The sequence below is a fragment of the Pipistrellus kuhlii genome, unplaced genomic scaffold (genome assembly GCF_014108245.1).
Source record: "Pipistrellus kuhlii isolate mPipKuh1 unplaced genomic scaffold, mPipKuh1.p scaffold_m20_p_6, whole genome shotgun sequence".
NCBI lineage: Eukaryota > Metazoa > Chordata > Mammalia > Chiroptera > Vespertilionidae > Pipistrellus > Pipistrellus kuhlii.
In genome coordinates this window covers 42,139,041-42,163,486 of record NW_023425562.1, presented here as the reverse complement: position 1 = coordinate 42,163,486, position 24,446 = coordinate 42,139,041, and the positions used below count along the sequence as shown (strand labels likewise).

Here is a 24,446-nt window from a genome sequence, read left to right as displayed (position 1 = left end):
GCTTCTGGTTCTTCTCTCTGTTTTATCTGTGTGGGAGGACCCCGGTAATTATCTCTTATAACTTCAGTGCTTGTGAGGAAGGGGTGGTTGTCTCAATCTCCATCCCACAAGTTTGGGAGACAGCTTGTCTACATAGATGACATGAGAAATTCCAGTGAAGACACGTATTTCCATTTCATTACAAAACAGAAACATTTATTTTCACTGCATTAAAAGGCTGTATAAGAGGACTATTACAATCCAGCTTGTGGGTTGCAGCTCTAAGAATTGGATAGTTTGTTAATGATGGTAACTATAGATTGTTTACAGCATCTCATCACACTGTACTTATCACCAGTGTACTATCACTCAGCGTGAAAGCAATGGAGGCTTGATTTTGTAAAGGAAATAAGAATAAGATCCTCTCTAAAGATGTTCTAGAAAAAAACCATGAAGTAGCAATACCAAATGAAATGCTGTCATTTATTGAGGCTGTTGCCATCATGTTTCTTTGAGCAACATATAATAACCAATGTTTCATGTGCTCTTTTCACTTCCTTGATTTTCATGTTTGACAGATGTAAAATAGGGATAATTTTGGTATGGGAATCTGAGGGATTTGTCTGTAGAAAGCCTTAGGCAATGTGTTCCTGCTTTGCAAAGCCTGGTGCATTCCAGGGCAGGAAGAGGAAGGTGGAAGAAAAATATGGAAGAATTATAAGGAAAAAGGAGATAACCACAAAAACAGCACTTTATATCAATTATACATTGCATTTTCCCCACATTTTTACCCTCAGGTATGAGAATACCTTGTACAATGAATGAGATCTTCAAATTAGAATATCTGGGTTTCTTTTTCTTTTGTGGTAGTAAATGATTATGGTGCACGTGAGGTCATACCATTGAAGGCATTGAAACTAAGCTGCCTTTTAAAGTGAAAAGTCAGAGGGAGCCACCATACCACATTCTTGGTCTTGTGTCAGTAAAGCCATTGGGCATTGATAAGATCATATGACAGTCAGTTAAAACTGTGTGTTCATGATGTTAAAGGAAGGGAGTGCAGGCAAGTGACTGTCCAGTTTTTGTAAAGTATAAATTGCTGTGCTGTTAATGTGTGTGAGAAATAATGAAACCCTGATTCAGGGCTGTGAAGGGTGATCTGGAGACAAAAATATTGTTAGACTGTTGAGGTGGGACATTGTTGACTGACGATTGACTAGGGGTGGAGGTCAAAGGAAGACAAGGAGGGATCTGAGCCAAAAACTGAAAAATGCAGTAGCTGCAAACTCAAGGTCTATCTTCTTTAGGTTGGATTTTTTGTTTTGTTTGTTTTTTAAATATCCTGAAGACATTTTTCCATTGATTTTTAGAGAGAAGGAAAGACAGAAATATCCATGTGAGAGAAACACATTGATTGGTTGCCTCCTGCACGTCCCCGACCAGGGCCTGGGCCTGGGAAGAGTCTGCAACCAATGTATGTGCCCTTGACTGGAATCAAACCCAGGACCCTTTGGTCTGCAGGCGGATGCTCTATCCACTGAGCCAAACCAGCTAGGGCAGGTTGGATTTTTCACATGGGGGAATGCATTAATCTTAAGATTGTCTAGGGTCAATCATCTCTCATGGGAGGAAATAGATGGGAGCAGCATGGTATAGATAAGAATGGGTTGAATATAGACTTCGTTGGTGAGAGTTTAATTTGAGTCTGCGAGGTTACTGTGTAAGCTTGGTCAAGGTATTTAATCTGTTAAAACATAATTTCCTAGTGTATAAAATTAGGCCAATAAAGCCTACTACAGAAGTTTGATAAGAGAATTAAAGTCTCTTTTGCCATAGAGTCTGACGCATAATTATGCAATAAATATTAACTCTCACCATTAGCTGTTTGCATAAGAGAGCTATAAAACAATATATAAAACAGGGTAGATAAAAGTCAGGATTGCAAATAGACAGTGAAGAGATTTTCGATTACAGAAAGGAACAGAGCAGCTACATATTTTAATAGGAGTGATGGGATTCAAGTTAGATGTGATCAGGCCTTCAGGAGAATTTTGTCATATGTTTTTCATGATTAAAATGGTTCCATTTCACATAGGACTGCAGTCCAGAGTGGACTCCTGGCAGTGATTACTAAGTCATGGTGGCTACTAATTGTTTTATATTTGACACTAGAGGCTTGGTGAACAAAATTTGTGCATGGGGGCAGGGGTGTTCCTCAGCCCAGCCTGCATTCTCTCCAATCTGGGACCCCTCAAAGGATGTCCTCCTGCCAGTTTACAGTGATCGGGCCTAAACTGGCAGTTGGACATCCCTCTCACAATTTGGGACTGCTGGCTCCAGCTGCTCACCTGCCTGCTTGCCTGATTGCCCCTAACCATTCTGCCTACCAGCCTACTCGCCCCCAGTTGCCCCCCACTGCTGGCCTGCTCACCCTCACCTTTTATCCCCGCTGGCCTGCTCACCCCCAACTGGCCCCCCTGCTTGTCTGCTTACCCCAATGGCCCCTGCCATCCCATCCTGGCCTGATCACCTCCTGGCAACCCTTCTTTTTTTCTTTTTTCTTTTTTTTTCCTTTTTTTTTTTTTCCCAGTGCCTCCTTGAGTGGAGGCCAGGGCCAGCTGGAAGCAAGTATCTAGGATTTATTTATCTTCTATAATTGAAACTTTGTAGCCTTGAGTGGAGGCCAGGGTGGGCAGAAAGCTTGGCTTCCTTCATCGTCAGGGGCAAACTAAGCCTCCTTCTTGCTCCTGCTCCAGTGGCCAGCCACTGTCTTGGTTGGGTTAATTTGTATACTCACTCCTAATTGGCTGGTGGGCATGACTTGGTGTAGTGGAGTGTTGGTTAATTTGCATGTTTCTCTTTTATTAGTGTAGACTAGAGGCCTGTTGCACAAAGAGATTCGTGCAAGAGGTATTCCTTCCCTTGGCTTCCAGCACTGGTTTTCATCTGGCACCCAGAACCCAGGCCTTTGCTCTCACCAGAGTCTTTCTTCTTCATCTTTGCTGCCCACTCAGGATGGAGTATGCCATCTTCGTCTTTGCTGCTTTGGAGTCTGCAGTTTTGTCTTAGCTGCAGCTCTCCGCTCCTGTAGATCCCTTCACCCCCCACCCTCCCTCTCATAGTAGGTGTCCTACCCCACCTGGCCACTGCGTGCCTGGAGCAGCTAGGCAGCCACCATCTTTGGCCTTCTAATTTGCATACTCATTCTGATTGGCTGTGGGCGTAGTGGAGGTATGGTCAATTTACATGTTTGTCTATTATTAGGTAAGATGTGACACCACACATCATTTCCTTATGGGATTTTTAAAAGTAATGTAAAAGAAAGAAAATTCAGTTAGCACTATTTATTTGTTTATTTTTATTGGTCCACAGTAGAGGGAGTTTTAGTTAATAGAAGCAACATAGGAAACAAGGGGGAGACACCCACCAAAATGATGCCTCCTGAGTGTTTCTGTATAGTAAGAGCCCTGGCTAGCAGGCTTCTACCACAAAGTTACTATCATTCCAGTAGTGCTGCAGGGAGGGTGGGATAGTTCAGATTGACACAGATAATACATTTTAACCTGGCATCTATAATGCGACTAGATGAAGCCGAGCAACATATAACATTGTAAATCTCAGGGAAAGAGAGAGCATATGGGTCTTCTGAGTGTGTATATTTGTGATACTAATGAATTTGTCCATCATAAGATATGCTATAAATTGTAAGAAAGTACTATTAATATTTCCTTTCAAATAAGTACACTTGACCTGACAATTGTGTTGCAGTAGCGTATTATTTTGATGTTCCCTTTAATGATCCTTTGTTTTTATGTTCTTCATACATTTTTAATTAAGAGATAAATTATGTTTGTTGAGTTATTTAACCAATTTTTTGGCTGGTATATATAGGGAAAACAGGTCCTCACTTGCAACTACACTGGAATAATGTCTTAATGTGTTTTTCTTCCCCATTACAAAACAGACATTTTGAAAGTATAGAAAAGAGTGTTACAAAATAAACCTATGGGAGTTTCTGAGGATGCCATCATCTGAACATATTCTACCACAGTCCGGACTTTAGCACATAACCCACAATTCCTATATGTGATTTTATAGAATTGTATAATCTAAGGCATTATCATCCATCTAAATCAAAGCCCCCATGACCCAGAAAGTATGAGGGATCTTGATGGGTGATTATAGTTAACCAACTTTCTTCCGAGAGGATCGAGAGTTGTCAGGATAACTCCCTCCTCCGATCCATCCTGTAAATGAACAAACTAATGTCCCAAGAAGGTATTAATTGCTTCGGGTTGTTCAGTGTTAGAGTAGCATCTGTGGCTCTGGCCTCCAGTCCCCTGATTCTTGCCCTTTGTCACGATGCTTAACACAGATGTGAAGTTGGTGTCAGTATTATTCTGACTCACCTTCGTGATTCTGATTGTGCTGCCAGAAAGCTTGTTTTATTTGCCTTGAATCTCAGTTCGTGGATTAATGGAGAGCAGAGTGCTAATATTTGATACTCATTTGAGAGGAAGGGACAGAGTCATACTATGAAATAAATGTGGCTGTTAAAGAAAATACTCGGAGGATGTATTGCATTTTTAAAAAGGGGCAGAATTTCATTAGTTTAAAAGCCAAACCAGATTTTGCAAAAAGTCAGCCTTAAGCAGTGGTGCTCCTCACCCTCCTCTGCTTGTTTCTTAGTGCTGGGATGCACCACCTCCCTGGGGGTGGTGCTGGTGGAATCCCCCAGATGACACCAGATCAACCTGCAAACACAGAAGGACAGGCCGGGCCCTCTCTCCCAGGAAAACTCATGATGCCTTTCCCAGGTCTGGCTCACTCTTATGTCAACTATTATTAACTCACTCCATGTTGCCAATCCCTCCACTGTGCTCTCTTTCTTTTTCTTCCGATAGCTTTGCTGATTGTATTACATTTGTTTATGGAAACTTCTATCTTTAGGGCATTAAACAGTGCAGTCAAGACGGTCAGCGATGGGAAGGCAGGATATTGACATTGCTGTGGTTGCTGAGGGCTTAAGAAGGCTATGGAATCACTCTGTTTGCCTCATTTATTCCAAGTGATACTTTATTTTGGAGAACAAAATGCGTCTTAGTTTCTTCTGAGGTCGCCCTAGGCAGAATATGGTCTTATGTCTCATACCTGCTCTGTTTTACAAGCGACAGTCCCATCCCTTTGAGGGTCTTTCATGTGAAATGGGTTATTGTCTTCACTTAGGAAACTTCTGTGTTTATTGAATTTATGCCAGAAAATTTTTTTTTTGAGTTATGTTTCGTAAGTTTGTACCTTTTCAGCAAATTACGGCCAAAACTCTGCAGACCGGCTTATATTCCTTTTTACCTAGTTAAGAAACCTTTTTCTCTTGTTTCTCAAAATGATGTCGGTACAATGGAGGGTATTCCCCTAGGCTTATCTTGTATTCCTCTCTTCCTTTGAGCCCGTGGTTCTTACATTGGGTGGATCATCGTATGACCTGGAGAGCTTTTAAAAATGAAAAGGTCTGGGCCTATGGACACATAGTCCATCTGAAATATTTTCAGCAGATCTGGGCACTGTACCACTTGAATGAACATGAGGCGCTCACCCTGGGCATGGCGAATGGAGTGAGGAGAGTGTTGTGTGGTGGGAGAAATGCTTACAGATGTGGCCATGGGGCTGAGTTAAGGCAATTCTGCTTCTTTCTTTCGTCCGTGGAAAACATCACAGTGAATCCTCCTCACTCTTGTGACTGTTCACTCAGAGTGTGAAGCTTGTAGACATTAAAGCATTTGGAGGCATGGAAAAAAGAAGAATGTATCGGGCAGCTCTGGAGCTAAGCAGGCTCTTCTGAATTGTCCTAAATTAGGAGAGGAGGAGGAGCTAAAAAGCTCAGCTGGTCATGGGGTGTGGATGGCCCCCCAAAAAGTATTAACTTTGGCAAAATGGCTCTCTTTGCCAATTTGCAGCTTACCAAGTGTTGGAGTTTTCTCACCCAAATGTAAACTCCAAAATTTTATTTCCATCGTTTTCGCGCTTATGGTTTCTGGTTTTGAATGCACAAGGCAAGGCAGCGCGGTGCGGAAGACGTCAAAAAATATTTTGCAAACCCATTACGCAATTTACCTGAGCTCTTCTCTAAAATGCCAGCTACAAAACACCTACCTCAGTCTTAAGGGTGGCCCTGCAGATGGCCTGTATCCCTAAGGTGGCCAGGACCTCCCAGTTCCCCCTAACATAGGGCTGGCCACGAGTTTTAAAGGGATGAGTGCCCGGAAGCAAGCACTCACAGTGGATGTGAGGCTCTATCCACTCACCCAGCACTTCTTAGCTAATCTGGTTTAAGGACCATGGGCAAGCTCCTTTGTTTTTAAGAACATAGGACATGCTCCATTGTGACCGCCTAATAACTTTGTAACTGCATTTTCTAAAAATTCACCCCCTATTTGTTGTTATGATCAGATTCAACCACATTAAATTACTCTGTGCAATTACGAACATTGCTGAGCTCCTCCTCTCCATGTTCGACTTCTCTGGACCTGCAGAGAGGGACCCAGTCCTTGGACCGCATTTGGAGTAGCACCGCTCTACCCCTTGTGACTGCATTTCCTGCTCAACCTCTAGTTAAAAAAGCAAGATTAAAAGTGATGTGCCTGAGAGAAAGGCTGCCCATTCCCAGGGGCTTGCTTTCTAACAGCTTCCAGTTCACTCCTGGCATTTAGGACTGAGCGAGCAGGTATTGCGCGGGACCGGAGGCAGAGAACGTGCTGTGCTCACAGGGACATCAGCCCAGGAGGAGCTTTGTTCAGTAAAAATGTGATCACGGCAGGTGAAACTGTTGGAAAGTTTGGGATGTCCCCTGGTGATGGATGCCGGAGGGAGGGTGAGAGGAGCCCTGTGCAGCTTTCTTCAGGGAGGCACAGGCAGCTGTGGGGAAGTGAGGATGCTTTTCTGCATGGTTATCGCTGGCTTCATGATGAACAAGATGTGCCTCTTAATGGAAAGCTGTGAGTAACCACGCCGCGGGCACACACAAAAGCAGGAGTGTTCCTTCGTAAGGAATGCAGATTGTTCTGCTGTGCTTTATACTCAGGGATTGAAAGTTAGTTTTTACAAAGCACTTCCAAGTGCATTTCTTCCTATTATCCTCATGTCACTGTTTAAGGTCAAGTGTCCATTTGCAGATGCTGATCTATAATGGATCAACTGAGAGTAAAGAGTCAAAAGGTCAGTTGAGCCAGGAGCAGAGTAGAGAGTCACCGGTCATGCCTCTGGTTCCTTTGCACTGACCTTCCTGGTGGCATTCAGCTACTAAGTGAATGAACTGAGACCATGGACGAGGTGTTTATCGCCGCTGAATTAGTGTGAACTTTTTCTGAGAATAAACATAATCTGGGTAGCCCCCCCTTTTTATTTATTGTTGGTTAAAAAATTATAAATGAGATTTCATTGGCAATTTAAACTTTACCCAACCACTTCCTGCATTAGATCCCGTTCCTGTATTCCTCTCTGTGCAGTAATTAATGTCAGTAAGTCTTAAACTATGCGCCTTCCTCAAAGAGGCTTCACAAGAAAATCGTGTCCCGTTATCTAGGACCACGATGATAATTATAAATTAGGAATACTTCAAGCAGAAAAAAGGACTCATCCCTTGTTTTCATGTGTAATATTTCCTCAACAGCTTGATAATTACAAGGTACCCAGTGGCATGTGGAAAAATCTATTAGAAAGCCTAATGAGAAAAGGAAACTTGCATGTAATGTGTATATTGCAGCAGATTTATTCTGCCAATTATTGTTTTAATATGCCCTTTATACTTAAAATTTTAACCTTGTGAAAGTTTAGGAAAAGTAAATTGCATCAGTTCTAACAATCTGTAATATATTTTTTAACTCTAAAAAACCAGGGATCGATAATAGTAAACCTATGGAAGAAAATTCACCTTAGAAATCTTTGCTAATCTATATATATAAAAGCCTAAGTGACCATCGCAACCAAACGGACAACCGAACAGGCTATGTGGGGTGACCAGGTTGGCAGGGACATTAGTGTAGGGCAACCAAATGACCAAACATCAGGCTGTGTGGGGTGACCAGACTGACAAGGGGTTTAGTGAGGGGTGACCAAACAATCTAGCAGAAGGCTGCTTGGGGTGACCAGGCCAGCAGGGAGGTTAGTGTGGGATGACTAAAGGACTGATCAGCAGGCTGCATGGAGTGACTAGTCCCAAAGTGGGGGCAGTTGGGAGCAACAGGGCTGGCAGGGGGGCAGTAAGGAGTGACCAGGTTGGCAGGGTGGGCAGTTGAGGGCGACTAGGTTAGGGGGATGGGGGGCAACGGCGGTTAGGAACAATCAGGCAGGCAGGTAGGTGAGCAGTTAGGAGCCAGTGGTCCCAGATTGAAGAGGGTGCAGGCTGGGCTGAGGGTTAACCCCATGCCCCATGCATGAATTTCGTGCACTGGGCCTCTAGTATTCAATAACAATCATCCACAGATTAATTAACATGTTCCTCAAGAGAATCTGCTTACTTTTTTACTTAGATATCATTACTCGATTTTTATAAACAAAGGTAGTAGCAGCATAGACCTTTATTTATATAATAATGTATTTTGCACTTTTCTTAGTCAAATGTTCATTACAAGGAAAAATTAAATGAAAATCTAGAATAGGGGTGTCGAACTCAATCAGAGAAGGGGCCAAAATCTAAAATCCAGCCTAAATCGCGGGCCGAATGGTTTACTGAACAGTCATAAACTGTCATTGTGATGGAAACGCAGCGGAGTGCAGTGATGACAGCGCGGTGCGGGCCACATTGCAAGGCCTGGCGGGACGGATTTGGCCTGCGGGCCTTGTGTTTGACACATGTGATCTAGAAATATTTCGGTCCTCACTATATGTAGGTCAGTGAAGTTTATCATAGAGATATTTTATTAGTGTCAAAACTTCCAAGATAAACATTATTACTTTCCCAATAGTTTTATCTTATGTGTAGATTTTAAAAAAATGTATTTTATTGATTTTTCTTACAGAGAGAGAGAGAGAGATAGAGAGCTAGAAACGTCAATGAGAGAGAAACATTGACCAGCTGCCTCCTGCACACCCCCTACCGGGGATGTGCCCGCAACCAATGTACATGTCCTTGACCGTAATCGAATCTGGGACCATTCAATCCGCAGGACGACGCTCTACCACTGAGCCAAACCGGTTTTGGCTAGATTTTTTTTCATGACATGAAATTTAGTATGTTTTCAAAGGCAAAAACATTAAAAAGTACAATTCTGATGGTATAGTCATTTACCCTACTGAGTCACATTCTGCTGCGTCATCTCCAGTAGTTGCCACAATTTTTCATTCAATCCAAGTGTAGGTATTTTTATCTCTATTTCACAGACGAGACTAAGGGTCAGAACATAATAACCAGGTCGCCAGTCAGATGATAACAGGATTTAAGCTGTTTGTTAGAGGGAAGAAAGTTGACCAGTAGAATTAATTGATGTTTTTAAAATATGTTTTTATTGATTTAAGAGAGGGAGAGAGATAGAAACATCAATGATTAGAGAGAATCATTGATCAGCTGCCTCCTGCACACTTAATTGAATTTTTAATCTCAGTTTTTATCACCATTTTCAGACCTTAGGCAGATGAATTGAAAATGCTAGACCAGGTAGTTCATTAGTTTGTATCAGGCCCAGTTGATCAAATACCTGTAAGAAAATCATCAGAACTGCAGTGCATTGATCCATTTTTAATTTTGGTCTTTGCAGTCTTCAAGAAAAATAAAGGGTGAGTAAAAATTAATCAAGAACATAGAGATTCTGCCATCTACAGGTGCATAAAACTCTCCTGGAGAGAGAGAGAGAGAGAGAGAGAGAGAGAGAGAGAGAGAGAGAGTGTGTGTGTGTGTGTGTGTGTGTGTGTGTGTGTGTGTGATCGTCTGCTCCCAAAGGGCTCTGCCTCATGGGGAGCACAGGCGTGCAAATTTGCTGGTTCAATATAACATGCCAAGTGTCGCTCTGGGCATATAGAACAAGGTGCCTGTGCCCCATCTAGACCACATGTGTCAAACACAAGGCCCGCGGGCCAAATCCGTCCCGCTAGGCCTTGCAATGTGGCCCGCACCGCGCTGTCATCACTGCACTCCGCTGCGTTTCCATCACAATGACAGTTTATGACTGTTCAGTAAACCATTCGGCCCGCGATTTAGGCTGGATTTTAGATTTTGGCCCCTTCTCTGATTGAGTTCGACACCCTTAATCTAGACAGTTTGGAGGAGTAGGGAGAACACAGAAGAGATATAGGATGTGTTTTTGTTGTTGTTTAGTTTGTTTTCTTTTTGCCTACTACCATTAAAACGTAAAAGGATAGAAATTGAAATAAAACAAGCACGACTGTTTTACGAAGTGCATTCATACATTTGCTAAATTTAATACAACAGGATGTTTATTGAGAAAGTGAAATATGGTGATAAAAATAACCCAGCTCTTAAGGAATTTATAAGTTAAAGGAGGGGTGGATTTACAAACAGTGAAACCGGATTTTCAATATAAAGCACAATTTGATGCTTTCTGTTGTAGAAATTTAAGCAACATTGCATGGAGGGCAGTGGGGTTGCTAAGACCTCAGTACTAAGGAACTTGAATTAAGCCAAGTAGGATGTTGTAGGTAAGCAGGATGATGAAAAAGGTGTTTTGGAAAATAGAAGTGTTTGCCATGCTCAGGCAGTGGTGAACACCAGTAGGAAAGAGAGGCCAGGATGATAGCATGGAGCCCTGTGCTTAGAACTGGGGTTAAATCCATCAATCATGATAGCAATTAAATGTATTTAATGAGGGTGTGATATAATTCATTGCATATTTTAGGGAGATATTTTCTGACAAGCACAGTGACAGCCTAGATGATGTCAGTTATTAAAGGGGAATAACTGGGAAGTTTTGAAATAGCCCAAGTGAAAGATTTTAAGATTCCAAATTAGGATTGTTTGGAGAAATCAAAAAGAAGGGATTGTTAAAATAGAGATATTGCATGGGTTCTTTACCAAGTGGAGATGATGGAGCTATAATGAATTAAAAGGGGAAAAAACCCCACAACTATTGATTTTTTACAGAGAGGAAGGGAGAGCGATAGAGAGTTAGAAACATCAATGAGAGAGAGACATTGATCAGCTGCCTCCTGCACACTCCCTACTGGGTATGTGCCCTCAACCAAGGTACACGCCCTTTACTGGAATTGAACCTGGGACTCTTGAGTCCACAAGCCAACACTCTATCCACTGAGCCTGACTGGTTATGGCTATAATGAATTATTATACATATGTTTTAGGGTGCCTGTACAGTGTAATTTGTGTTCATGGCCTGTGTAGGATATGAAGAGTCCAACATGATTGGGTATTTCTTACTTTGTTACCATACACAGTGCTGGCATATACTGAGGTATAGGAGTCACATATGGTCTTAGCTCTTTCCCTGTCCCTTCTATCCCCTTAGGAGCTAGACTCAGGTCAAGGCTCTGTGCTCCTCACTATTTGTGCTCCTTTGCAATGATGATGATGCTGCTGCTGCTGCTGCTGCTGATGATGGAGGAAATATTTAGATTTAGAGATACAGTAGGCCTTTGATTGAAGGAGTGACCTGTGTATTACATATGTATCTCTGTGGTCATCGAATCTTCCTTAGCATTTCGCACCACAGTCAGCCATAGGATGTAGACACTGCTAACCCAGAAAGGCTCAGGTAAGGGTGAGGATGGGTTTGGAGGGTGACTGTGAGAAGTATGTACAGGGGGAGTACTAGAGGTGTCAGCAGCTTGAAAACAACTTGTTTTCATGTATCATCTGCTCTTGTCTCAGGAGTTGGATTTTTTGGTATGTGTTGTTGATGATGGTAGAGGTTAGTGCTGTTATATAATGCCAAGAAAGGAGCCTTTCTGGTAAGTCCTGAAGCATGTGGATGGCAACCACCTGAAGCACTGAGATTCTTTAACATTTGGGGAGCTTTCAGGTGGGGACAGGTGGCATGTGCCAGTCTCTCAGAGAGAGGGTCCCACAGGAGGGAGTGGCGATGGGCTTCTAGCAGCTTGCAGGGATTTATAACCCTGGTGCAGCCATAGAGAGTTGGCTGCAGGACCTCAAGCAAAATCCTTAGCCTTTGTCTACCTCTGTTTTCTCATCTGTTCATAGGGATGATAGAGTCACAATGTGAACATAGAATGAGCTATTGCACAGAGAACACTAAGAACAGGTCCTGGCATTCATGAAGTGCACAAACTATACTATTTCTCAGCTTTCTTCATCTTAAATTAGAGGGAGATATGTATGGAGTAGTAACCCCGAGAATGACAGAAGAGAGTGAAGTAATTCACTGTATTTCAGGACTACAACTTCTCCACATGCTGGATAAACATGCAGAACTGTGATCCACCTGACGATCCCACTTGGAACAAATCTAAATTATAATTGGTTCCAGGAATTCACTTTCTGTACTTTTTTGGTCCCGACTAAAAGCTACAGAAACTAAGGCATAAACTAGGTATTAGAATATGCAGAAGCAGAGTATAAACACAGCTGTTCTGGTGCAGTGGAGGGATCACTTACAGAAATCCGGGGTACACACCAGCGCTCTCCCCAACCGCTTCCCAGAAGGAACATACGCCCTGCATTCACCTTCCAAAGCAGTTCGCCATATTTTATATTTTTAGCACCTCGCCTTTTGAAGAATGCAGACACAGTTCTGTAGGAGAGGGGAAAGCTGTGTTACTTGGTAAACCGGGTTTTTGCATTCTTATTTATCCAAGTCCAGAATGATGGCCATTCTGGGGAATGGATGAAGGTTGAAATGATGGTTTGAGTCCTGGATTTATCAGGTGACAAAGTTCATAAAAAATGTGTAATCATTTTTGAGTTCCTAAGGTTCCTCTGTTCAACATAATGTTCTGACGTGCAGAAGGGACAGTCCCAGATAGAAAATGCAAATCAGCTTCACAGCCCATGCTCCTGGAAGCCAGGGTTAATCATGCACATCGGAATGCAGTTCTTGGTATTTGGAGAAAGGGTTTAGTTGAAGTCTCAGGCACGTATTAATTTAAAATTCCTACTTCAGAGAGCAGTGCCATTTTTTTCAGCTTCAAATTCTGAAGTATAGAACAGGATCTGGGGACTGATTTAATGATGGACATTCATCCATGTTTGACAGTCATGAAAAAAGAGAGTGAAGTGGGAGGGAGGGCAGCCTCAAAGAATGCTGGTATTTATAAGTATAATACATACTGCACTAGACCGAGATTTATAAATGTCCTATAGCAAGTCCCTTTGCTTAGAACAAGACCAAGTCAACCCATTATACTTGTTTACTGAATATCTGCTCAGTCCGAAGGAGATGTCTACTAGTAAATCAGGCAAGGACAGAACCATTAAAAAACAACAACACAAGTTCCGGCCCTGTCCAGTTTGGCTCGGTGGGTAGAATGTCAGCCTACAGCCAAGCATCCTGGGTTCGATTCTGGTCAAGGGCACATGCCCACGTTGAGGGTTCTATCCCCAGTACGGGGCATTCAGGAGGCAGCCAATCAATGATTCTCTCTCATCAGTGATGCTACTATCTCTCTCTCCCTGTCCCTTCCTCTCTCTGAAATCAATACAAATATATTAAAAGCAACAACAAAAACAAAACACCCACAAGTTCCTAACTTTGGGAGAGACATGAAATACCTTTGGAGATGAGGCTATTTACAGGAAGAGATGAAACTGTCTTGCTCACCAGTGCAAGCGGACATGCTCTAATACAGTGTTTTTCAACCTTTTTTGGGCAAAGGCACACTTGTTTCATGAAAAAAATCACGAGGCACACCACCATTAGAAAATGTTAAAAAATTTAACTCTGTGCCTATATTGACTATATATAAAGTAATTCTCTTGAATAGGAATCAAATAAACACAAAGAAAGTATTTTATAATTACTTTATTATGAAATATTAAGTAAACAAAATAGTGAAAAATTATAAAATTCTTGTCTGCACCTACGGCACACCAGGCAACATCTCGCGGCACACTAGTGTGCCGCGGAACAGCAGTTGAAAAACGCTGCTCTAATAGCCTGTCTGCTGTGCACAGTGAGCGCCTGCTCATCTTTCCAAGAACAAAAAAATTGCATGTGCTGCTGCCCAACATAAAAACTATTTTTACATGTCTCCATATCGCTGACTCCCTTGTAAGTTAATCTCATCTCACATGAATTTTTCACCAGCTTCACTCTGATGTTGATAAAGGAGATGGTTCCATCAAATACATCTTGTCAGGCGAAGGGGCAAGTTCCATTTTCATTATTGATGAGAACACTGGGGATATCCATGCCACCAAGAGGCTGGATCGCGAGGAGCAGGCCTACTACACGCTCCGAGCCCAAGCGCTGGACAGGCTCACCAACAAGCCCGTGGAGCCCGAGTCCGAGTTCGTCATCAAGATTCAGGACATCAATGACAATGAGCCCAAATTCTTGGATGGCCCATACACCGCTGGGATTCCCGAAATGTCTCCTGTGGGTAAGTTAACAATGCACATGTTTTGCAGTGTCTGATCTCAGGGGGTTTGGCTTTAAAATTAAATCATCATCTGTCCTGGGGAAAAAAAATCACGTTTGTATATAACCTAACAGTTAGGGTGGGGGGAGTGTAGGAGATGTGTTAGTAACCAGGACCTGAATACTATTATTCAACTTGTTAGTTTATTATGTGGCAAATGAGGAAGTTTTTCCTTTTACACAGCTAGCTCAATATATTCAGGAAATTTCTTACTGTTTACATTCACTTTCAATTCAAAATGTAAAAATAACAATTAAAACTAAGAAGTTTAAAAGGAAAATCTCTGCAGACACAACAGTGGAGTGATCTTTTATTTTTCTCTCTCCTGATAGTAGGATAATGATGAATTATTGTAAGCATCTCTCTGTGGTCACAGTATTAGGTAGGTTGTGAGTGGCTAGTCAGACTGTCATTTAGATCTGGTGGCCTCTTCTGTAGCGTATTCTTGAATGACAAAGGCCCATCCACGTGTCACTAGTAATATTTTTTCTAATTTCTCCAGAAACTTAAATGCATGGGATTTTATATTGAATTAATAATAATAATGGGAAAGTGATCCTCAGTTTGAGGTATATAAAAGAATGATGAAGGTTGTTTTGTTCCAAGACCCTTTGACATTGCCCCGTTTCTGCAAAAATAGAAAGTAAAGTACTTCCAGTATATACTTTATATCAAATAATATTAAACTCCGTTTTAAATTCAATGCATTCAGGTACCTTTGGAATAGTTTCAGCCAGCATTTAGTTTAAATATGGATGACCTTATAAAACAATAAAACATTATGGGGTTGGAATAGAGACAGTAGCTTTATATGTTTATTTCCTGTTATTTTTAATATCAAAGGAGGATGCTTATTTAAAATAATAATTGAACTTGTATTTTAACACAGGAAAATTTTACCCTGTGTGATTTTACTTTCAATAAAGGTCATTTCATTCATTCCAGGATTCAATAAAGGCATCTACTATGCCAGGAAGTGCAATTGCAAAGATGTGAATTGTGTGTGCCCTTTAGGAGAAATCAGAATTCGGTGACCGGAGATTTCTGTTCTTATGGGATGGGAGAGGGAAATTTATTTGGGGCACATGGCTCTTTGATTCCAAAGAAATCCAAGTGGAGGATGAGTCAAAGGAATCGATGCTCTTGGGCAGGAAAAAATCCAAACCACAGTGGTGGTATTATTCCTCCAATAGCTTCTATGTACAGATTTCTTTGACCAAACAAGCTTTTTCACACTTTCTCTGTAGCGATTGCCTCTTCAGAGTGCTTCATGCTGTTGTTGTTTAACCACAATAACAAAAACAACAGTGACAACAGCAGCAAGGTTTTGGAAGTTTTAGAGAAAAACAAGGCACATTATCCTCCTCAGGACAGTAATGTTTAGCAAAACAGGATTTTTGAGGAGAGTTAGAGCAATTCAGTTCAACCCCATCATTCTGTGGGATTGGTGGGTGCTCTTCATTGGCTTGCTAAGGTTTTCCTCTCCTTCCTGGAACAGAAGGGAAACTTGGTTTCAGAGGCTCATGGATGTCCTGTAGCTTTGATTTCAGTGGTGCCACTCTGGTGCCAAACAGCATGATTTTTTTTGCACACATTAAGTTATTTTAGTTTTTTTTTTTTTTTTATTGATTCCAACAGGTTAACAACTTCTTAGAAAATGACTTTCTAATGTCTTCAGGATTTAATTGACACTAATTGTGATCCCTGGGTTAATATCAACATTTGAAAATAAGAATAATGAAGTTCTTCCTAAAATAGGTTATATGTATTTTTAGTGCGTCATAGTTTATCGAAGTATTTTATTCTAACTAAGTAGCTATGATAACCACTAAGTAGTATGTTATATATATCACAAGCTTTCAGAGTTTAATATTGAGGGCTATTTTATTCATTACATACTGACTATTTTAAGATTTTAAATACTTGCTAGCCCTTAGGATTGTTTATTCATTGCCAGGGGAGCACACAAAAGCATGGGGAATTTAGTTATTTGAGAATATGTCTGTGTATACAGTATAGTAATGAACACTTTAGAAGAATATATATATATACTACACAACCAAATTCCTGAAGTATACTATTCATCCTTTTGTTTGTTTGAAGTTGTTTTCTTTTCTAATGAAGTAGGAAATCAATACTAATCATATCACTAGAATGAACAGTACTATACGATGGTGCAGAATAGAGAAAATAGATAGCATCAATGTCATTGATTCTAACATTCTAAAATACATCAAAATTTAATTCTTAAAATGTTTTTCAAATATACATTTTTAAAAATATATATATTTTATCGATTTTTTACAGAGAGGAAGGGAGAGAGATAGAGAGCTAGAAACGTTGATGAGAGAGAAACATCGACCAGCTGCCTCTTGCACACCCCTACTGGGGATGTGCCCGCAACCGATGTACATGCCCTTGACCAGAATCGAACCTGGGACCTTTCAGTCCGCAAACCGATGCTCTACCACTGAGCCAAATCGGTTTTGGCTACATTTTTCACTATTTGGTCATAGAAGGCATTCACAGGGCACAATCACCCAAGATTATAAAAGAAAAGAAAGCTTGAAGCAAAACAAATCTTCAAAAAACAAAACAAAACAAAACAAAAAAACCCCAAAACCAAAAAATCAACAACAGTATCATTATTTTATTTCATAATTTCAACATTATTTTAAATAAAATGGAATTGCTTAAGGAAATCAGTGTGTGAAGAAAAGAATAGGTTTATTTTCTTAGCGTGGACATTAATGACTTATTTAAGGCATTTATAAAAGGGATCCATGTATGAATATATCTAAAATAAATGTTAGATGAAAAAAGCCATATTTTAAAGGAATTATTAGAGCCAAACTTGAAACTTAGTAAAACACATTAAAAAGATGATCTGTTCCATCTCCATCAGATAGAGCATAATTGATAAAATAGCATGTGCTTAAATATATAAACTAAGAAAACATCTGTTTTTAAGATTACATTCCAAATAGAAATAAAAAGAACAGAGCACAGTAAATGCTTTCCCTAGGGAATAGGTAGATTTGTGATACAATGAAGAAGCAATATGATACTTTGTCTTATGAATTGTAGAAAACAGCTAATAATGAAATTATTAAAATTGTCATGTTTTTCCTCCTTTGGGGGTTTGGTTGAAATTTTCATTTCATACTTTTGCTTTAAATCAATTAGTATAAACAAATATGAAATAAAACTATTGCTAAAGTGATAGAAGAGCCAACTAATACCCAGTTAAATATGAATCCAGTATTCTTTTATAGTGGAGTTTATTGGAGTGACATTGGTTCATCAAACCATGCAGGTTTCAAGTGTGTAACTCAGGAAAACATTGTCTGCACACTGCATACTATATTGCCCAAAGCAAAGTCTGTTTCCATCCCCATTCTGCCCGCTTTTGCCCACCTCCTCCTAACCACCCTCCCTTACCTCTTGCTATCACCACACTGTGATAGCATGTGTTATATATGGTGTGGGTTTTGTTTTCTGATTAATTCTTTCACCTTCTTTCATCCAATCCCCATCCTCCCTCCTCTCTGACATCTGTCAGTCGGTTCCATGTACCCATCATGCTTCTGTTTCTATTTTGTTCATCAGTTTATTTTATTCATTAGATTCCACATGTAAGGGAGATCACATGGCATTTGTCTTTCCCTAACTTGCTTATTTCACTGGAGCTGGAGATTAAAATGATAGTGAGATAACCCAATATTCTTTATTCAATTAATGGAGCTTCTGTTTCTCTCTGGGTTTGCTCAGCTGCGGCGGTGAGATCCCCTCCATGGTTTCAGGTTCAGATGCTCTTGTTTGTCAGGCTGCCTCCTGGACAGTGATTGAGACTGAGAGAGATCGTTCCTGCTAAAAACTTGTTACCTGGCCCTGATGGATGAGATGCCAAAAATTTGAGTCCCATCCAATTCTGAGTATATCCCAGTCTAATAGGCATCATCAATCTTACACTTTTGCCAACCTATTTTCATGCCCCTTAAATATTTCTGAGGGCTTAATGAGTATTTATCATACTTATATCCAATTTTAATGTGCCTTGAAACAAGAAAAATGCAAAATTAAAAAAAAAAATCTAGTATCTAGTGCAGAATCATCAGACTTTTGTGTTTACATTTTGTGGCACCGGAAGTTTTTAATTCATTGGTTTTTGGGTTGGCATGTAGGGACCTCAGTGGTACAAGTGACAGCAACCGATGCTGATGATCCTACATATGGCAACAGCGCCCGCGTGGTCTACAGTATTCTGCAAGGACAGCCATATTTCTCGGTGGAACCCAAGACAGGTAAAATTTGAAATGCGACACTCCTCAGAAAGTCAACATGTCTACCTTGGCATAGAATTAATATTAGTGATTTTTACGCCACATAGTTGGCACTGACCATTTTATGGTGCTTTTTTCAATATGTATATAATGGTAATAAGTAACATATTATTTATAAAGTCAATAGCACCTATTAAAAACATTTAAAATATTAGTATTCTTAATTATAAGATATTTTATATTAAAACTATTTCCACTATCTCCTGACTGCATAAAAAAAATCTTGATTATTTTCTTTTAAGTTTTATTTTTTATTTCTCTATTTTAAAAAATACATTTTTATTTATTTTAGAGATGAAGGGAGAGGGAGAGAGAGACAGAAACATCAGTGATGAGAGAGAATCATCAGTTGTTTGCCTACTGCACATCCCACACGGGGGATCAAGCTTGCAACCAGGCATGTGCCCTGACTAGGAATTGAACAGACACAGGCTGGGCTCTATTCTTTAATTAATCCACAGAGGAATTATACACAGTGAAATTTAATTCTCAAGAAGAACTCTGTCTGCTATGCAGCCAAATCTGTGGTAGGTTCAGTTTATCATTCAGAGGCCAGATTTCTTAGGGAAATTAGTTTAAACACCACAGCTAGGATGGATTCTGCTAAATCAAAGACTAAGTTAAATGGCAAATTTTTAATATCAAGAGCCAAACATAAATAAAAGTTGCAAGATTCCTTGATAGATTATGTGGCTGTTTGGCTAGATGCTGTGCTTTGCTTTTAAGCTGATACAGTTTACATTAAGTAGGAATATAATTCATGGCACTATATCAGCTGTAATTTAATATTTTATCAGTTCTTCTTTTCTGGATTTGTGTGGAGGGAAGAGGGAATGGGTGTGAAGATGGTTGGTGTGTGCCATGGATTCTCTTCATTGCTGTGAAAATCCAAAACTTCCTTTTGTTTTAATAATTTTGCCTCTATCACAGAGAATTCTTCAAATAGCCATGCTTATAATTATGAATATTTGATAGTACCTATGATTCTAAATGAATTTTTAATTCCACTTATCCTGATTTTCATATTTTTTAAAAAAACAGTGATTTTAATTCATTCTCAAATCACTGCGGGGGATAAAAACTTTAAATGTCTTTTGAGAATGGCAGTTGTAATCATGCATGAAGAGAGATGTGAATTTAATTCTAGCCTGTCATTCATTAGAATTTTCAGAGACTGCAGTGTATATTTAGTGGTGGAGTTTCTTAAGCCACTTGCAAAGTCTAGTAGAGAAGAAATAGTTGTGATTAAGCAAGTGCTAAAGGAAAAGAAGCAAGTGAAAGTATTCTGTTCGTGATATGAAGCCTGTGAATGAAGAAAGCATATTTGTGGTTGATTGCAGGATAGACCTGAGAACTGAAATTCAAACACCCACCCATTCCTTTCTCTGTCTACTCTTTATAGCCTGGAAAGGCATTGACAAGTTTCTGACATTTTGCTAACAAATTATATACTCTTGCCTTATATAAGTGCTCTAAAAATAGCATGTACTAATTCCAAGGGTTAAATATTTTGCTTCTTTTAATGGTAGGCTTTTGATTTTTGCTCTCTTGTAAGCTAACAGGTTTTTCATCAGTCTGTATAGGTGAGGTCTCCCTGGTTGATTAACTGGGCAGTAATCTATTGCATAGGATCATATTATTAGTACTTCAAATGTAAGTTTGATTTCAGAATCTAAGGGATTCAGTGTGACCAGAGATGAAGAGTTTGACTTTATTGTGCTTAGAGTCTTTAGGGCTCTAGTCATTGGGACTTCTCATCTGTAGTCATTAGTGCAGAGCTTTTCCGGGAATTTTTACTGTCTCTGCTAATTCATAAGATGGAGAACACACTTTTTCCCCAAAAAAATGTACTTTTCTGACCAAAAAAATGGACAATTTTTAGTACTTTAAGGGATGAAGACCTGTAAATTAAATTAAGGACACATATATAATACTTTAATCAATAAAGAAATATAAAAAAATTTGAGTTAGGCTTTCTTACTTAGTGTTAGTATTATTCTCTGTGAGAAATAACATTTCTTTATCTCTAAATTTAAGAGTTTTGAGAAGAAAGTAACATTTCTGACAGAACAACAAACAAACAAACAAACAAAACACATGCTGAATATATGCTAACTCAAGATCATGTAAAAAAAATTTTTTTTAAAGGACCAGGAAATCACTATTAGTTTTGCAACTTCTAAATTCTTTTTAAAAAGAACCCATATTTTATTGATTTTTTACAGAGAGGAAGGGAGAGAGATAGAGAGCTGGAAACGTCAATGAGAGAGAAACATCGACCAGCTGCCTCTTGCACACCCCCTACTGGGGATGTGCCCGCAACCAATGTACATGCCCTGGACCGGAATCAAACCTGGGACCTTTCAGTCCGCAGACCGATGCCCTACCACTAAGCCAAACCGGCTTCGGCTAAATTCTTTTTTAAAAAGAAAAAATTTTAAGCTTATTATTAAGAAGGATCATATTAATAATCACTGTTACTATTTATGGATCATATATCATTAACCCAGCATTGCTGAAACCTCCACGCTCATGGTTCATCGTAGCACCACTTACAGGCCCAATGGCCAAAGGGAACTGTATTTCCTACCCTAATTTCTCCATTCATAAAACAAAAATGGGAGTACAAAAACCGTTGTTGACAATTGACTGCAACATGCAAATAGAACACACTGGAAACAAGATAATGTAGTCGTAAACTAAGATATTCCTGTCACCTATCTTCACAGTGTCCCCCAGTGTACTGAGAGACTGAAGTCATTTCACCTATTATAGTGTTCACCTATGCTGTAAACCTGCAAGCAAACAGACCCCCATTTTGGTCTCTCTCACATATGGCAGTTCAAAATGGAAGTGCAGGCATCTTGTTCTAAAATTAGTAGGATTTTAAGATATATCAGCAGAGCAAAAAACCCAGCGTGGGCCAGTGTGACTGCACAGGCCACAAGGCCACGGAGCTGGCCCTGGACTGTGGATTGAGTGTTAAATACCACTTGTTATGTCTGAGTTCTTTTGTAAACATAGAGGTGTGACGACTTGGCACCTGTGTTATGCTGGGTGGTGCAAAAGTAGTTTACAGTTGGTCATATGGAAAATAATACAATATTTAGTAAGTGATAATACAAGAATAAACTTTGTGTTTGGTGTACTCACAGCTGAAAACCTACTTTTGCCCACCTTGTATATTACATGTATATTTGTTACTTCATAATTTTGTGTAAGAAATATAGCCGTCACAAAACCCCCTTCCATTGCCCTTACACATGATCCGTTCTGTGGCCTGGCTCATGGTGTGGAGGTGCCTCGTGCCTGTCAGGGCTTGCTGCCAACCTCCCCACCGCAGCCTCCACAAGTCTCTTCCTCAGTCTCTTTATCTGATGCCAGCTCAGGAATTCTTTGATTTTCTAGAAGCTTTCATCTTTACTATTGGCTCTTCTTTGTCTTCTTATGGTTCTATTATATGCTTCACCAAAAGGTAAGCAAATAATACAAGGCTCAGACAGAAAATTTAGAAATAAATATAAATTATTAGAAGGAGATTCACCAGGCATGCCTAATGTATATTGCACCTAGACAGCAAAAATATATTCAGCCACATTTTCCCTGAGTCATGTGACAGTACAGACTCCTGAGACTAATCCAAAGCATGAGTGAGCAGAATTATTTCCTACCCTGGGGTGGTACATACATAAATTCTTCAGAAGATTCCATGGTAACAACATGCAAAAACAAACAAATCCATTACTGGTAGGACATTAGAGAATCATCTAAACTTTTATTTCTAACCAAACACCATGCTGTTGCTGAATAATAACAGTGATAAATTTATGTTTCATATGCACAATACTTTTTTTTGTGTGAACATGGATTATAAATATATGAAAAGTTCTGGGTTACTGGGTCAGATGAAAACTTACTCTGAAAGCCTCAAATCTGATCCAGTCTCTTGTCTAACGAGCTGCAGGATATATTATTCTCATTAGAGTAGCTGAAAAGTATTGGTTATTACTTTTAATAATAATTAAATATTATTGTCTGACATAAGCCCTTGAACTGAAGGGATCTGACTAGCAGGATTGGCCTTTCTCATTTCAGAAACAGTGTTAAGGACTTGCCATGTGCATGTATGTCTATAAAATACATAGCAAGACACAAGTCAACTGCAGCATCTGAGACTTCTTTTCCAAATGTCGACAGTTTATACATAAAAGCGAAAAGCTAGCAAAAGTCATAGAACTATAAATCTATCATTTTTTGAGTGTCCCTATTTAAATTCAATTCTCTCCCAATTATTTTATTCTTGTCAAAAATATGTTTAATATTTGAGGTATTGAGAAATTACCTTTGCCACTGCATTACTTTGCAAACTTACATCATGATTTTTGCTTTGGGAAAGTGTTATTTATAGGTTCACTTATAAAGAGACAATTAGAGGTGTGAAAAATAAGTGAGTGATTTTGACTACTGGACTTCTCTCCTAATAATTCTATATTTTCTTTAAAAATAAATGCCTCCAAGTCAATCTCTGAGAGAATGAGGCTATAGTGTTTTCTTTTGCTGATGTGTTGAAATGCTGTGGAACTCTATCACAATACTTGTGCAACAGTATCCAACACTTAGTATATTAGAATAAGTGACAGTTAAAAACAACAACAATAAAAACTGGCCTAATTAAAGTATAATTTAATTGCTTAACATATAGATGTTATTGTTGATGTGTGTGTGTCTGTGTGTTTGTACTTGATAGCTAGTGCTCAAATCTAAGCAAAAAAAAAAATGTGGTTACTTAAGATAGCTTGACTGTTATCTGACTTGGAATCTTAGAAATCCATAATTCATTGCTTAAGTCAGTCTTAAATATTGAAAAGCTTTTCTAATCTGTTTCCCATCCTAAGAACAGTTGTTGAACTATAGAACTATAGAATATTGTGAAGAACAGGGATGGACTAGTATAGTATGACCTAGGCTTATAAGTTATACTTAGAGCTGAAATATAAGATAGACCACTGAAGAAACATTCTTTAAACAATTTAAAATTAAATACAAAAATTTGGAGGATATGAAATCATTTATATGCTGAATATGAGGGGAAAAGGATACTTATCCAAATTTGTATATAACTGTTTTCTTTCCAAAGACCCATCCTCTATCAAAAAAGCCAGTTTCTCTCGTGAAAAGTCCATGACTCAAGACTTCCTCTCCCTCAGGAGTCAGTGGAGATTTAAATTCCGACTTGCTCCTAAAAGTTAGAATATTTTAATATATTTTAATTAAATATATTAGACTTTTTTTCAAAGTCAATAAATGTGTCCTAGGTACGTAGGTCAAATATTGTATTTGTTGGAGAAAATGAAAGTGCAAGAAATGATTAAATTTTAATTTATATTTAATTACTAATGATCTCATATTGCTAGTTTCAAGGTCTATATAGAGTCTATTTAGTATAGACCAATACTAAATAAGTATATTTTCATTAATCTTAACTAGATGTACATATACTAAGTATATTAGGTATACATGCCATTTTATACATTTATGTATAACATAAACTAAATTTTACCTCATAAT

General features: G+C 39.3%; 1 protein-coding gene across 4 annotated transcripts in view; it reads left to right on the top strand.

The window, feature by feature from the left end:
• Positions 1–24,446, top strand: part of CDH7 (cadherin 7) — a 135,016-nt gene that overhangs the window by 37,426 nt on the left and 73,144 nt on the right. For 3 of the 4 annotated variants that reach the window (XM_045574457.1, XM_045574455.1, XM_036419061.2), the window contains exons 3-4: positions 14,202–14,496; positions 18,720–18,839. In XM_045574457.1, the coding sequence (XP_045430413.1) occupies positions 14,202–14,496; positions 18,720–18,839 (415 nt within the window). The remainder of the gene's footprint in view (positions 1–14,201; positions 14,497–18,719; positions 18,840–24,446) is intronic. The other variant, XM_045574456.1, reaches the window with a different exon arrangement.